General features: G+C 32.3%; 1 protein-coding gene across 2 annotated transcripts in view; it reads left to right on the top strand.

Annotated features, from left to right (window-relative positions):
• LOC118190157 (ragulator complex protein LAMTOR1-like) overlaps positions 1 to 15,927 on the top strand; it is a 38,177-nt gene extending 22,250 nt beyond the window's left edge. For both annotated transcript variants that reach the window (XM_035360842.2, XM_035360848.2), the window contains exons 3-6: positions 2,749 to 2,822; positions 6,061 to 6,141; positions 9,372 to 9,564; positions 15,130 to 15,927. In XM_035360842.2, the coding sequence (XP_035216733.1) occupies positions 2,749 to 2,822; positions 6,061 to 6,141; positions 9,372 to 9,564; positions 15,130 to 15,222 (441 nt within the window). In that variant the 3' untranslated portion in view covers positions 15,223 to 15,927. The remainder of the gene's footprint in view (positions 1 to 2,748; positions 2,823 to 6,060; positions 6,142 to 9,371; positions 9,565 to 15,129) is intronic.
• The last annotated feature ends 266 nt before the right edge of the window (positions 15,928 to 16,193 follow it).

The following is a 16,193-nucleotide window of genomic DNA, read 5'->3' as shown; positions in this document are numbered from 1 at the left end:
AAATTTCTGATGTATAATCACATTAGTGATATTCTGTATTAGGATATTCTAGTAGAGTTATAACAGTGCTTTTCAAAACTATTCTGAAATGTTTTTCCTGCCCTGTTATTTAAATTTGTTGTTGTACTTTGAACTCTTATTTATAATTACCCTCTGCTGTTACCTAATTAATTCCACATTTTTTTATTATTTACCTCCTCCCTGAAAATAGATATACTCACAGCATAGAGGAATGTAGAATTTTCCCGGTTTTAAAAATGTCTTCATTGAAACCCTACTAATCATTGTTAACCTATTGTCAACTCTACCTTTGTCATTGCTCTGTTCAACTTTCACCTCAAAATAATGTATCTTAAGATATTTTTTATGCTGTAATAGAACTTCATTAAGTTAAAATGCTGCTGTGGCCTGGGAGAGAGTTGTTGATTAATTTTTCACTCTGCTTTCAATGAGCTGCTGCAGCTAGCTCATAGCAGCATCTAGAGACCTGTGTCTTTGTGAAGCTAGAGACCTGTGTCTTTGGGAAGCAAGTTTCTGTGGGGGCCAGAATTTGAGGTTATGTCATTTGAGTGAAATGCTTTATTACATCCCAAAAGAACAGTTTCTAGATTTCAACTCTTTTCAATTATGAGTGTTTTGAGTGGCTCTCATGCACTCTTCTCCAGCATCATTATGCACTATCAGGAGGTATGATTTGAGTTTGTGTCGCGTGGGCGAGGTTACGAGCCTTGTATTTTGATGTGTTTCTTTGTTGCACTAATGAGCTTAAGTTCCTGTCTTCCCATGTGTGGGCATGACTAGTTGGGCGTGATTAAACACTTTGGAGCAAGGCATCATGATGCAAGTGACACAGCTTGTCATTTTCTCAGGTGGGCAGGTTGAGGTGCATGTTCTTGTCACATTCAAGGACTGCAAGTGGGCTGTTGATTGATTGCTCACTGTGATTTCAGTGTTCTACTGCTGCTAGCATGTAACAACATCTATGCATTGAATAGAAGTGTAATGTCCTGTATTCTTTGGAAAGAAGTTTCTGCCAGGACCAGATCTTGAGGCTATGTCATGTGAGTGAAATGCTTTATTACTGTCCCAAAAGAACTTCCATGTGACTGCTTCAAGAATTTCATTTCTTTCAAACTGCGAATCTTTTGAGTGGCTCTCAAGTTCACCACACATCCTTCCCCAGCATCATTATGCTGAATGAGGATATGCGACTTGTCATGATTAGAGCTTGTGTGTTCTAGGCAGGGTTGCAGGCTCCGTGTTGTGCATTGATGTGTTTGATCGTTACAATGGTGGGCTATTGTTGCTGTGCTTCCATCCATAGGCATAATTAGTTGAGCCTACCATGGACACAAGTGATGCAGTTTATCATTTTCTCAGGTAGGTGGGTGAAGGAGCATGATTCCATCATGTTCAAATTCTACCATTGTGGTGGACCATAAGAGGTTTGTTGATTGATTGCTTGCTGTGCTATGTTCTACATCTGCTAGCTTGTGGTGACATCTCTGGACAGTGAATTGAAGTGCAAAGCCCAGAGATGTAGACCTATGTCCTTTGGAAGTAAGTTTCTATTAGAACCAGAACTTAAGGCCATGTCGTGTAAGTAAAATGCTTTACGGCCATCACAAAAGAGCTTCTATCTGATGGACTCAAGAATTTCAACTCTTTCAAATTGTGTGTGTGAGTGACTGCCAGGATATCCACGTACACTTCCATAGCATCATTATGCAATATGAGGAGGTAAGATTAGTTGTTACGATTTGATGACAAATCTTATATAATAAAAAATGTATTTTAGGCATGGTTGCGATCTGCTGCATTGATATGTTCAATCATTGCATTGGTGGCCTGTTGCTCTGCTTTCATGCGTGGGCATGGCTAATTGGGCCCATTTGAACATTATTGAATGAGGCACCATGGGCATGAGTGACGTAATTCATCATTTTCTCAGTTGGGCTGGTGGAGATGTGAGTTTCCTTCACATTCAAAATCTACCATTGTGGTGGACCACGAGAGGGTTGCTGATTGATTGCTCATTAGGCTTTTGGTATTCTACTGCAGTTATATTGTGGCAACATCTGTGGACATTGAATAGAAGTGCAATGACAGAATCTCATGTCCTTGGCAAGGAAGTTTCTGCCAGGGCCAGAACTTAAGGCCATAAGGTGTGACAAATGCTTTAACACTATCACAAAAGAGTTCTTATTTGACAAATTCAAAAAATTTTAACTCTTTCAAATTGCCAATATTTTGGGTGGCTTTCAATGCTGCGACAGTGTAAACTTCAATATCAATGAAAGTTTCTTTTGATAAGTTTAATTTTTACAAGTTTCAACATATCAGAGTTTAACTATTTGTAGTCAGCATCGTGCTAGAAATATGAATCAACATTTCTGCTATTTTTTTTAAATAAATTAATTTTTAAATTTTAATTGTTTGGGGAAAGTTATAAGATAGAATATCTTTTTGAACAAAATTAGATCTTAAATATTTTTCAAAGCTGAGGTTTATGCTGCTGAACTAACAAAATAAATGCATTATAACTTTATGGTAAAATACATTTTACTTTTATTCCAAGATAAAACTCAGGATGCTGTTTGCTGATATCTTATTCTCATTAACTGTATAATAATCTTGATGAAATATTAAATTGTAATATAATGTCTTAATTGTTAATTATGTAAATATCATGTATGTGATTAATCATATGTTATTTTGATTGCTTATTGAGTAACTTTTTAATTGCAGTCAGGAGAACCAAATGAACGTACAACTCTTTTGAGCAATCCTGTAAGCAACAGTATAAGCAGACCATTATTCAGGTTCATTTTTTTATTTATTTTAGATTTTAGATATAGAACATGTATTAAAGATTGTCAAATTATAAGAATTATTTGAATGAAAAGGTACTGAGTTACATAGTTGTCATATTTTCATAATAAGAAATTTTGGAATGTTCTTACCAATTGCGCTTCTTGTGTGTAAGAAATATTGTTGCCAGCTGTAGAAGCTTGGTTAGAAGGCAAAAAATGCCCTTCCAAATATTAAAATAGTATTGAGAGGTTTACTAAAATTCATGTGTACTTAAAGGGAATAACTTGTGAGAATCCTTAAAAGACTTACATTTTTTACTGATAGCTATCAAAGTATGAGATCAGGAATGTTGGGCAAACAAACTGCATGACGATGCTTGTCCCCATCCTTGTGGATAGTTTCTAGACCTGAGCACAATAGTGTGACGCAACAGCAGAGACCGGTTCCTGATTCCTCACTTGTTTTGGGTGTTTATTTATAGCAAAAGCATGATTAAAGGTTTCATCACCATATGCATGTTATATAGTGCATCAAATACTTCACCATGGCTCTTGTCAAGCTTAAAAAAAATTAAGTGCATCTTTGCTATGTAGCTATAAAGACAACTTTCCAGCAAAATGTAGTAAGTACTTTCACTCTCTGTAATAAAATATTGATGGCCATTGCTATCTAGCCACATGTTCAAACATCATATCAGTGTGTGAACCTTTTGCAAATCCCAGCATAGACTTGCCACATCTAATACTAGAAACAGAGACTGTTTCAAAAATTTTCAGTCAGCCTTTGTGTATAGCTGACTTTAATAAATTATGTATTTTTCAGATTTCTGTGCAGCATTCAGGGCAATACTTATGTCTTTATCAAAAGTATCAGTTTCATCGTGATTTGTAACATTTGAGTCAGTGTGTGTGTGTGATTATAGCAAAGCCTCGATGGCTATTTGCCTAAGAGGAGGGATGCCTTCGTGGAGAACTTTCTAAGGGAAACTGGTTCGTATACACGTTACACATGGGAAAAACCATAAAAACGCCCATGCAGCCAGCCTGTTCGCGGGATTCGAACCTCGGACCGAACTACCAGTGTTCAGCGACTTTACCGCTCGGCCGCTGGTGGGCTAACATTTGAGTCAAAGTACTGTCAATCACTACCATTTCAGGTTAGTTTTTATTTCTTATTATTAAAAATGAAATGTTGGTCTTCAAACACAGAATGTTGTTTTGGTTCAAAATATTTCTGTGATTCCCCCCCCCCCAATGTAAAGTGGATGGATGGATTTATGAATTTTCTTTACATTTGAAAAATATAATCAATATTTTACCAACTTGAGTTTCTTCCGTATGATGATTATATAAAAAGTCAGTTTTTCACTTAAAAAACCTCTCCTGTCTTCTGAGATTTTTTTTTCCCATAAAATTTTCTATTTTATTTTGAGAAATTCTGTAGTTGGAAGTAAATGTCAAGAGTTAGCATCTAAGGGAATAAACCTTGCAGCCATCTTTTTCTAACTTTCTATATCTGCTGAAAGTTCAAAACTTAATATCTTTTGTGCATAATAGAGCATAGAAACTTTTTTAAAATAATACTAGTTATATTACATTAATTATATTATTTAGAAGCATATAGAGAGGGTGTTCACACATTTTTGTAATGATTTTATGAAGATTTATATATAAATAAACCTTAGAATTTTATTTTCGGATATATCCAATCTGATAGCATTTTTATTAAATTATCATATTACATCTTGATTTCTAAGATTAAAGTCCTTTTCTTAAAACATCAAGGTTGATTTTATTCTGCTCCTCCTTCACAATCTTCCAGAGTCCATCCATTTTTGGGATGCCACTTATAAAGAGTTTGTTTGAATAGACCTTATATATAGTAATCCATTGGAGACACATCAGGGGACTTGGATGGAACGCATTTAAAAGGGAGTAGCTTCAACTGCAGTTTCATTTCTCATTTTTTCAAAAAACAGAGCAGTAGATTTAGAGGTATGGCTTGAAGCCTTATCCCGATGGAACTTAACTCAGTGAAGATTGTTTGGATAAAGTGATGGAATTTTTTCTTTAAAAACAGGTGTTAAAACATATTTCCGATAGTAATCTGAATTAATTTTGACATTTTAGTTTTCTGTTATAAGAAAATCCAGTAATAACCATAAAACCTTCAGAAAATTTTTCCTTGTTTTCTGTGAATCAACATATTAACTTTTTCGATAGTAAATCAACCTTTTTCTATTGCAATCAGATAGGTATATCTAAGCCTGATCAGCTATATATTTCTATTTTTCACCTGCCAGATAATTTTCATACATGTTTTGGCATTGATGAATATCATTATTATTTCTAGCTTTAAATCAGATTTTGTACTTTTTCACATTTCCTACAGAGATATTTAAAGATTTTGCAACAGCTTTTTTTTTTTTTTTTTTTTTTTTTTTTTTTTTTTTGTAGGGGGCACTTAGATTTTCCTTAAAAACATGAGATGCAACTTTAGATTTAATAAGAGCTCTAGGTACCTTTATTGGGTATGCATTTTTTGCCTTTTTCCAAGTCGGATGTAAACTTTGACGTTTCTTTCCTTTCATATTAATTACATCAATTATTTTACATGCTTTTCACATTTTTTTTAATAATTGAGTAAGAGTATTTCTCTTTGGACAGCTCAAAAATAAAGCCTTTGATCCATTGTTTAATTTTCAATGACATTTAAAAAAAGGAATATTTTAATGCTTTCAGATGATAATTAAACCTTATTCCAATTTGATGCCAGTCATGATTGTATATTAAAATTAATATTTAAGTTCATGGAGAAAATCAAAATCGTTTCAAAAATGTGTAAACACACTCTGTATATATATATATATATATATTAAAGTTGTTTAATTTGTTGTAATACTGTGTTATAATTTAAACATTAATTTTAGAATGTTATATTGTGTTACATGAAAAAAAGTCTCTTGCATATGTATACATTTATAGTTATGAAATTTATCATGATTTATACTACAAATGAATGGTGCATTCTCACATTTGAATAAAATACAAAATAAAGTGTAATTTCCTACATCTGTGATTAGATATCTTTATTATTAACTCATCCCCCTCCCATCAATTACAAAACACCCTGTTTGGCAAATTGAAAGCATTTGCTATTAAGATACTTTTAGAAACATACTTGAATTTTACTTTTGTCAAAAAACTGTCTGTTGAATGTTAGTATTTTTATTTCTTTTCTATATAGTCAAGACTTTTCTGATACAGTACCTGGTCAGTTTGGAGATGAGCAAGCAGCATTTAGTAAGATATTGCACAAAACTGCAGTGTAAGTTTATTTAAAAAATTTCTTATATTTAATTTTCAAGGTAAGTTCACATCTGAAAGTTTCCTGTATACTATTAAACTCTATGTGATTAAAATTTTCCTTCACATCTGAAAGTTTCCTGTATAATATTAAACTCTTTGTGAAAAGGAACTGCTTTTTTTTGTTTACTGAATTTTTTTGTTTATATCTCTGATCCAATTTTTTTTAAGAATATTTTTGCAAAAATCATAAAAATTGACTATTGAATCGTTTTTAAAAAAACTGATTAGTAGTAGTATATTATTACTTATGTCATGAAACATAAGTAATAATTCTGATCTGAAAGAAGATATATTTTTTAAGTTGGTTTCAATTAAGTAGTTAAAAATCTTTTCCCATTCTTTTTCAGTTAAAATACTTAGCATTAGACTCATCCCTCCATGTATTATCTCCCTCTGAAATACTTGTTTATGTATCTATTGATAAAAAAACACATGAAAAAAGTTTTTGTAAATTTACCTTTAAGTGACATTTGAGAATGTAAATAATCTGTAATGTTCTGTTGCCATAATGCTGAATTCAAGAAAGTTTTGTAATATGAAGAATACAAAGTTTTATGTAGCGAAGTAATCTTAAATATTTAAATTTACATGACAAATTTACTTGTGTTGTATGTAGCAGATATTAATCCAGTTTAAGAACCATTGCTTCTGTGAAAAGTGATGGCGAAGTGTCTCTATCAAAGCTATCAGGAAAGAGATGCATGAAAATGCATAACCCAAAAAAATCAGTAAATCATGCAAAACACTTGATGTGATCATGTTTGTCCTCAGTTCATTTGATAACATGCACCAAATTAAATGATGAAGAAACAATGCCTTCAAAATAGCAAAGGAATTTAGCAAATTTAATAAAAATAACTGGAAACATAAAACTTTCGCAGCATTTAAGAAAAAGAACATTACTAGTAAAATGTTAACAAATGTCATTACTAGTGAAATGTTTACAAATGTTACACAAAAGTTTATTTCTGTACTGTTTATAATCTTTCAGGAAATTATTTGATGAAGCAGCATTTCATTTGTACCTTTTATTTAATAATTGGAAGGTATACCTCATATCGGGATTTTTAGAAATTCGCCGATTTCATCCTGATTACCTTAAGAAAATTTAAAGTTTATCACATGATGCACATAGATTTGTTTCAGAAAGTATTTAAAGATATTGTCTTCTACCATCAGTGTTGTAACTTGAATTTTTTTCATCATTAATCGTTCATGTATTAAATTCCTCATGATTCATGTTAGTTGAATGTTTTCTTCAACTTCCATTTTTCAACTTTTAAAAAAAAAATTGGTTTGATTCAAAGAGTTCTTTATTGTCTTTTTCTGCCATGAAAGTTAATATTTGCAGTTCGAAGGTATGTTCACTAAATACAGCACATCAAGAAAGTTAGTTTTTCTTACTAATTCATTTTCACTTACACATCCATATCATCCATGTTAAAAGACTTTAAATATTCATCTCATGGCAATAATATTCTTTTATCATTGTATTAATCCATTAATAATATGGTTGAACTATGGTTATAATATTTGTTTATAAATATGCAGTTTAAATATGCTTAAGCGAGACATTTACATTATGCACTGTGCACTTATCAGTAAGAAGAAATATATCATTCTTCAGTTCATTATCTCATCTCAATAGCCATTCTTTAAAAATTAATAGATGTCACCCATGCCTTGAATTATATCTATAGTCCATGGGTAAATTCTGTACTCCTTTAAAGCAGCCATTTTCTTTTAATGATTACTAATAGTTTTCTTTCTTTTTTTTTTAAATATATATATTAACAGCATATATATATTAACTGCGTGACCATATGCTGTTAATATATATATAACAGCATATGTTATATATATATATATTAACAGCATATAGTCATGCAGTCTTTCGGTATTCTACAAACTTTAGGGCTATTTTTTTTTTAGATAAATATGTATCCATTTTTTGGGGGGAGGGGGGAATCAAAAGAAATGTTTTTGTCATAACAAGATGGTCCTATTTCTGATTGCACTCAAAATCAATACAGTTGTTCAAAATTTACAGCAAACTAAGGTTGCTTTTTTATCGAATTTGAAATCACCATCTAAAATCAAAAGCAAGCTGTTGGGCAATGTTTCTGTGTCATTTGGCAACTTTACTTTTGTTTAAAAAATTTGTTTATTAATATTTTGATCATATTAACTGAAATGTTGATCACAATTTGTGATATATATCCCATGTTTTTAAATGGGCAGAACTTTGGAAGTTTGATAACATTAACTGCAATCACATTAAGCAGCATTTGCTGTAGCCATAAACATGGTATTTCACAATCAACCGTTTCTAAAATTTTGTAGTAGCCACGTGCTATTGAAAAGAGTATATAATTTGCATATATTGCAGCATTTTGAGCCAGGTAATTATATCAAGAAAAGCAAACTTTCTAATTTCATATAAGAAACACTGGTAAGATGATAATTTATTGCCCACCAAATCGTCAGTGATGAAGCAGCATTTCATTTACATGGAATGGTAATTATTACCTAAATAATGGACTTTCATATTATTAAATTGCTTGGCCCTGCCAGTGGCCAAGCAATTAAAGATTGCTGAATGCTGGTAGTTTGTCTTAGTTTGAATCTAGGCAAGCAGGCTGGCTACGTGGCAGATTTTCATGTACACATGAATGTGAGCTACTTTCCCTTAGAAAGTCCTCCAAGAAGCTCTTTACGGACTTTGCCATTGCCATACTTAAATTACGAACTATTTGAATCAACATGGCAAAGTCACCAAAATTCCCAGTGTTTTTAGGGGGTATGTTAAAGACAATATTTATGTGCCTTCACTATCAGCAACATAGAGGAGTTCCAAGATTACTATATAGCTGCTTTGATGACCATCAGTGTGAAAATGTAATGCATGTAGACGGAATTCCAAGTTTCATTTGAATATGAATAAAAAGAGCACTATCAAGTATTTATAGTGCTATGAATAAAATTTGAGAATAATTTATTTTCTGTTGCACACATTTTTTTTTTATTTGCAATACTGTGCAAAATTTATCATTTTGTAACCATTAAGTCAGTTATAATAACCTTATATTTACAGCATTCTAATTATTGTTCCATTAAAATTTGTTTTATATGTCAGTTCTGCAGACCAGGAAGTTGGTAAAAATCATTTTCTTTTTTTCCTTTGAATAGTGATATAATAGATGTCTCTGCTGTTCCTCATATGAAAGTAGAAGATTATGGTGAGCGTAGTATGCTGTACAAAAAAAGACTTCTTACATTACAGTGGAAGTTTATAAAAAATGAAAGGCTTTTATTAAAAGACTTCCCTCTCACTGATGCAGTTTTATCTGAAAATCCACTTCATTTAGCTGACATGCGAATGGTAATTTTCTTTTTTTATACATATTTTTAAGATATTCGTTTTTTGCAGGTTTACTCCTGAGTATTTTTACTTGTTTATGTTTTACAGTCATATGTAAAATTCTTAGCATTTGATTGACTTTTTGGGTGGAGGGAAGAGATTAAAGAGAAGTATGCATTCTATGTGATGCATATTAAAACAATGAAAACTACATTGATAATGAAAAAGTTCATCTGCGCAGATAATATCAATTTAAATCCTATTTTAAAGAAAACATATGCTGACTTCTAGAAGTGAAGCATGTAATGGCTAATTAGCAGTTTTTGTAGGCATAGTTGAACTGAAAGTACATAGTAGGCTGAAAATCACTGTAGACACAGACTGCAGTTTACCAAATATCTCGTTTTACAGACAATCATGATTGATTGTCTGACTATATGCTAATTAGGCAGTTATTGAAAACCACCAGCATTCTGGTATGTTTGAAGAGATTCATTTAAATGCTTACACAGTGTGTTTATAATTACCATAGATAAATTTTGTTGAAACCTGTGTTTCAGTGGCTGAAAAATGACTAACATGAAATGCTTTCAGGCACATTGAAGCAAAACAGTCAATCATCTTTTTTGATTATTCACAAGATATCATCTTTTTTGATTTTCAGTAATTTGTCAAATGTGGAAACGATTGCAAACAAGGTAAATAGTTGTCCAGAGACATATGCACAATCAACCAAACTTTACAGTCCTCCTGAAGATCTAATATTGTTGCAGTAGCCAAATGGAATCAATGTAGTACCTTCATATCTGTTACATCCATTGTTGCAACATCATTTGGCCAGACTACATCCGCTGAATTGTGCACTGAAGGCTTCACATGAAAGAACTTTATACCTGAGTACCAAATATTTTTGTTCAACTAACCGTGTAATCCAGAGAGGCAAGATTAAGGGGGTATAGTTCAACATCTCAATTGGCGATCTAGGATTGGCACAACATTCTGTTCATGGCTGAGTCTAGATTTGTCTTGGAATCAAATGATAAGTGTGTAAGGATCTGAAGAAAACGAAGCACACCGAATCAGGCCCAGTATATCATCGAGTATCACACATTGAGAAGTGGCAGTGATGTGATGTGGGTTGGAATTGCGATCTATAGTCCTACGAAAAAGCAATATTGGGACTCTCTGGACTCATTCCATCTGCAAACCTGGTGTCTTGTACCGGGAGTGTGAATCAAATGATGGAAAATTTCTCTGGTAGCTTATACTCCCCGGATCCAGGATGTCCTGAAAAATTACGTAGCAGTCCAACAGGAGGACATTTCAGAATAATGAAGACTGCATAGAGTTTGAGAGTGCTTCTACTTGAGTAATGCAAAGGATAAAAGGGGGATCAGAAAGGACCAAAGAAATGCAGCTGCATTGTATGTAGGTATACCTTTTGAACACATCATCTCTGACATCCTGGAATCTCAACCATGAACTGCTGAGTGCAACAAATACATCCTCATTGTCATTGATTACTTCACCAAATGGCCTGCAGCTTATCTTTTTCCTGATCAAGAGGCTGTCATGGTAGCAGAGGTAATTAGATTTCCAGCTTCGGAGTGCCTCTTTAGGTACATTCCGATCAAGGAAGAAATTTTACCTTGGCTATAAAAGAAGTGTGCAAGCTACTCGACATCAACAAAACCCAAATGACGCCTTTACATCCGCAGTCAGACAACATGGTAAAGAGATTTAATTGAACCATCCGTAAAAACCCCTCGTTGGCGGTTCCAGGAACCAACAGGAAACAGGCAAGAATTTACCGCTGTTTTTACTGGCCTGCTGAAGTACTGTCCACGAGACTACCAGCTATTCTCCATCCCAGGTGCTCTTCAGTCATGACCTTCTGCCTTGTGTACTGTTATGTCTCCAGATATACCTTCATCATGTGAGGAGTACATTCAAGATCTCCAAGCATGGTTTGACATGATGCACAATTTTGCAAGAAAGTGAGTCAACTTGGTGATGGAGAAGATGGAGACCTGATTCAGCACAAGAGATACAGGATATTGATTCAACGAAGGTGACAAAGACCTTTCCATCGAATCAGATTCCTTAAACTATAGTCACCTTGGAACAGACCTTACACAATCCTAAGCAGACTGAACAATGTCGTAGTTCGGATCCAGAAGTCATCCAGATCTAAGCCTAAAGTTTTTAATTACGACAGGCTAGCCCCTTACTAAGGCCATAGTGCGTAGTCCCCATAATGCATATAATGTAAATAGTATACTAAGATTATAGTCATATTTGTATATAAATTTGTAAATTTATGAATTTATTTGTTGGTTTAGCATTTGATTTGCGTTATGTCTATAGTTTGAGTATTTCACTGGTTTTGCATGGTTGTAATTATTAGCTTACTGTCCAGGAATTGTATTGTCTGGGATGTGCAGTCCTTGGGAAGAGGGCAATGTTATGAATTTTATACGTAGTTATATTATTTTAGTGCATGAAATTGTTGAATTTTCTGTATAACACCAAATTTCTAAATAACTAATGGACAGATTTTAATGAAATTTTAACGTTAAACTATATTACATAATGTAACATGAAAATCTAGAGGAATCTGAACATTTTAACATGTTGTATGCTGTAACATGAATATTTAGAGGTGGGATGCTTTGCCAGAAAAATAAGAATACAGGGGCAAGTCTCTTTATCATTGCGTAAATGGCTATCTCACTAAATTGGGAGGATATCACCAAGCTAGCAACTGTTTGAGTGACTTAATTTTTATTGCCAAATTTGGTGAGAAATCACCAAACATCGCTAAAATTGGCGATCATTTGGCAACATTTTGGTTGGTTCCCTGTATCTCCGTAATAGGTATTATAACTGAATAAATATAATTGGTCACTATATTAGCTGTAACTGTACCTTGCCCTCATATGCCTTCCAATAATTTCGAGAAGCAGAAAGTATTAAAAATTTCTCAACAACCAGGTGAAAACTGTATAAGGCCAGAGAGAGCATCTGCTGTCAGTTGTTGTTGTGAGTTGCAGTTGTTAGCTCAGAAATCGACTTACGAGAGCTTCCCTTTTTAGATGCACTATACATTCTCTTGTTTTTAACGTTTCTAGTAGTTTCAAGTGTAACACCTGATTGTGCTCTGTAATACTGTGAAGAGTTGTACCAGTATTTTTGTGGAAAGTTCCAGAACTCTGAAATCTTTTTTAGATAAAATAAATTTTATTAACCCATCATCGGACCTGCGTGCATTCAGTCTATTACAAACCCATATGTGCACAATATATATATATGTTACATTTTAATTAGGTATTTTTCTTAAAAATCAATCAGTAAACTTCTAAGCAGATTTGAGTTTCTATTGATATGATGGAGATCTCATGGCTTTTGATTTTAAAGTAAAATACAGCACAAAGTCTGTAATCCGGATTCGTCGGGTCTTCAGCAATTTCAAATTAGCAGTTTTTCCAGATTATAGATCATCAATTTAAATCTGGTAAGATGGCATGCATAAATTATACAATTAAAAATATAAAACCGTAATTTATGAAATAAAGAGTAATTATGATCTAAAGGGTATCAAATTTTACAAAAAAAAACTTAATATTTATTAGTTTACTTTATTAAACATTTCTTTCAATGCACGCTTGCGTAATGTATGCACATTCTTTACGCGCATGTGTAAAGAATCATTCCGGATAATGGGCGTCCGGATTACGGACTTTTTACTGTACAGCATTTCTGCAGAAATTTTACTGCTATTTCTTTCATACAAGTGTATGTTTGAAAATTGAGTTTAAGACAAATAAAAACATAATTTATCTCTAACTTGAAATCTCTGACTTGTTCAAACTTGAAATATAATGGAAAGGAATGCATATGAAAGTGGCTGGGAACAGTGGAAGAATTGTTATATGCATGGTTACCAGAGTTTAGTGCGTCGAAAATTTAGCGACTTTCAGCGCCAATTCTAGAATGCCTGCCGCCATTTTTTACAGAAATATAATATGTTTGATAATCATTTGGCCACCCTTAAATTTTGCCGCCCACATGCCACCATCTTGCTCCCTGCTAGTATTAGCCTTGCCAACTTGTACTAATACTTCTAGTAGGCCTTAAACTCTAGGTTCTTTGACAATGCACAACTTTAGAATATTTTTGCTTAATGTTAATCTACAGAGTGATTTAAAAATCACTAAACTTACAAAAATTACATTTTATCAAATTTTTAAGTACTTAACTGAGAAATTGAAATCCATTAGTTTTCTCCTTAAAGAGTTTTATTATGCAAATTTTTAATAACCACATGTTTTCACCAAATGATACTTAATCTGTAAATGAATGCAAAATACCCTAAAATAATTTATGAATATGATAGCCATCATTATTGAGCATTACTTGAAAATAAACAAGAACAATACTAATAATAATAATTTAGAAGTCAAACAACAAAAATCAGCGTTATATTTGCAATTTTTCACAGGAGTCATTAGTTTTACTGAACCATCACCTCAGCTGCCGAAGAGCAAATGAATAAGAAAAGATATAGTGATAAGATAAGAATGGCTGGACAGGAGTTAAGCTACTGGCACCATCTATTGATGAAACAAGAAATCTAAAACGTAATTTCCTTAAAGGCTGAAGGTAAAGATTGATTGGAATTGTGTTGTTAACTAGAACAGAGAGTCTTTTTAAATGTGAAACGCATCTAGAAAATCTAATTTACCAATGAAAGATGTCTTTAAATAATTTTGGCTGCAGAAAAATGGAAAGTGTGATTTTCGGACCAAGAATGCTGGGCAACAGAGGACATTTCTTTTTCCCTAACATATGCCTTATGCTCTTTAATGCAAAATTTTAAGTCTTAGTTTGACCAATGTAAATTAAACTACACTGGCAAGGTATCCTGTAGATACCCCAGGAATTCATATCCGGAATGGGATCCTTAACTATGGAACTCGGAATTTTATTGATAGGGAGAATAGACGACCCGAAAGTTAAATTTCTGTAAAATACATTCAATTTTATAGCTAATTGATGGAAAGAAAGGAATGACAACAGAATTCTTATAATCTCCTAAAACAAGAGTGTGCTTTTTGGTGTGTTGAGACGAGAGTTTTTTAACTGTTTGGTTAATAATGTTGGGTGAAAAGCCCCTATCAGTAGCTACTGCTTTTAAATAATTTAGTTCTTGATCAAGAGCCAGTTTGGAGCAGCAAGCTTGAAGTGCATGGAAAACAAAGGAATAAAATGAAGCTAACTTTTGTTTAGTCGGATGACATGATTTGAAGTTTGGTGGAAGGCAAACCAATGAAGGTTTGCTGTAAGCAGTAGTACTGTTAGTTGGATGTGTTACCTGGGGCTCCATGCAACTACATCATCTTATCTCAAAGCTATAAAAAATAAAAAATAAGGAGAATATTGTTTAGAATCCGTGTCTTATTAAATACTATAAATATATCTATAAAATTAGAGAGTATATCTATAAAATTAGAGAATCATTTTCAAGAATTTTCATTCCTTTATTAAAGGTATTTAATTTCTAATTCAGTGCATTTTTCTTTGTAGATGAATGATGCTTTTATTGATGTCCAGCAAGCTCTAAGAAGTGTAGAAGTGGAACCTCATGGAGATCTTGTCACTAAATTTGGTGTATCATAAATTTTCTGTAAAAGAATTTTAATTATTGACATACATTTCTATTTTGTGCAAATTATTTTATTTGAAGTTATGCATTTGTCTTTTTTTCCCCCTCTTTCTCTGTCTCTTCTTTCAAGTTAAAAAAAGTCTTAAAGCATTTGTTGTGATTTCTTTTGAGTAAAATCTAATTGGTGTTGGTTTAATAGTTTAGTATGAAAGTCTAATTTAAAAGTGATCACACATTTAGTACAAAAGTGAAATCTTTTGTCTCGAAGAATTTCTCAGTGTTGAGTATTTTTACCATTGCTACTTAATATGTATGAAAGAAATCATATTTAAAAAGTTAAGTCAGCATTGTATATTATATAATATATGAATTACTATTTTTTTGCAAGCATCTATTTACATTTGTTCCTACCATACAAATTATATACTGTTCAAAAATACAAGAGCTTTAAGCATTAATTTTTTTGAATGGAGGTATTTTTTAAATTTTAATGTTGTACTTGTAAAGCTATAGTGACTATTTAATTTTTTTAAATTTCATTTGTAGAACTTAAGTTTGATGCTAATAATCAAACCATTATTAAATTAGCTTCCATGGTGACAAAATGTTATTGCATAAAATTGTTTATTTGAATAACAGAAATCTTAGAAATCAAAACTGTATATTGTAAAGTTTGTCATTTTATGACCTTTAAAAATAAACTATATTTTATAGACTGATTTCATGTCTTCTTTTTCCGCCTTATTTAAAATTATATAGGGTCTGTTTTCTAAGGTATGATATTCCGTTTGCATTACCATATTTAAAGGTTATGAAATATTTTAGAGTATTCATAATTTAAAAAAATGTATTTAGTTATAAAAGAGCTTATTTTTCTGATTTATTTCAAAAGTATATCTACTTTAATATATTAGATTTGTCAAAAATTGTTTTTTTTATTCTGCTCATAGGTTGAGTTGAATTTTTTTAAATTCATGATTGAAAA

Source organism: Stegodyphus dumicola, chromosome 3 (genome assembly GCF_044657685.1).
Source record: "Stegodyphus dumicola isolate Sdum_Otavi_A_Nest chromosome 3, ASM4465768v1".
In the NCBI taxonomy this organism is placed as follows: domain Eukaryota; kingdom Metazoa; phylum Arthropoda; class Arachnida; order Araneae; family Eresidae; genus Stegodyphus; species Stegodyphus dumicola.
Note: the sequence above shows the minus strand (reverse complement) of the source record. Positions and strands in the feature narration are given on the sequence as shown.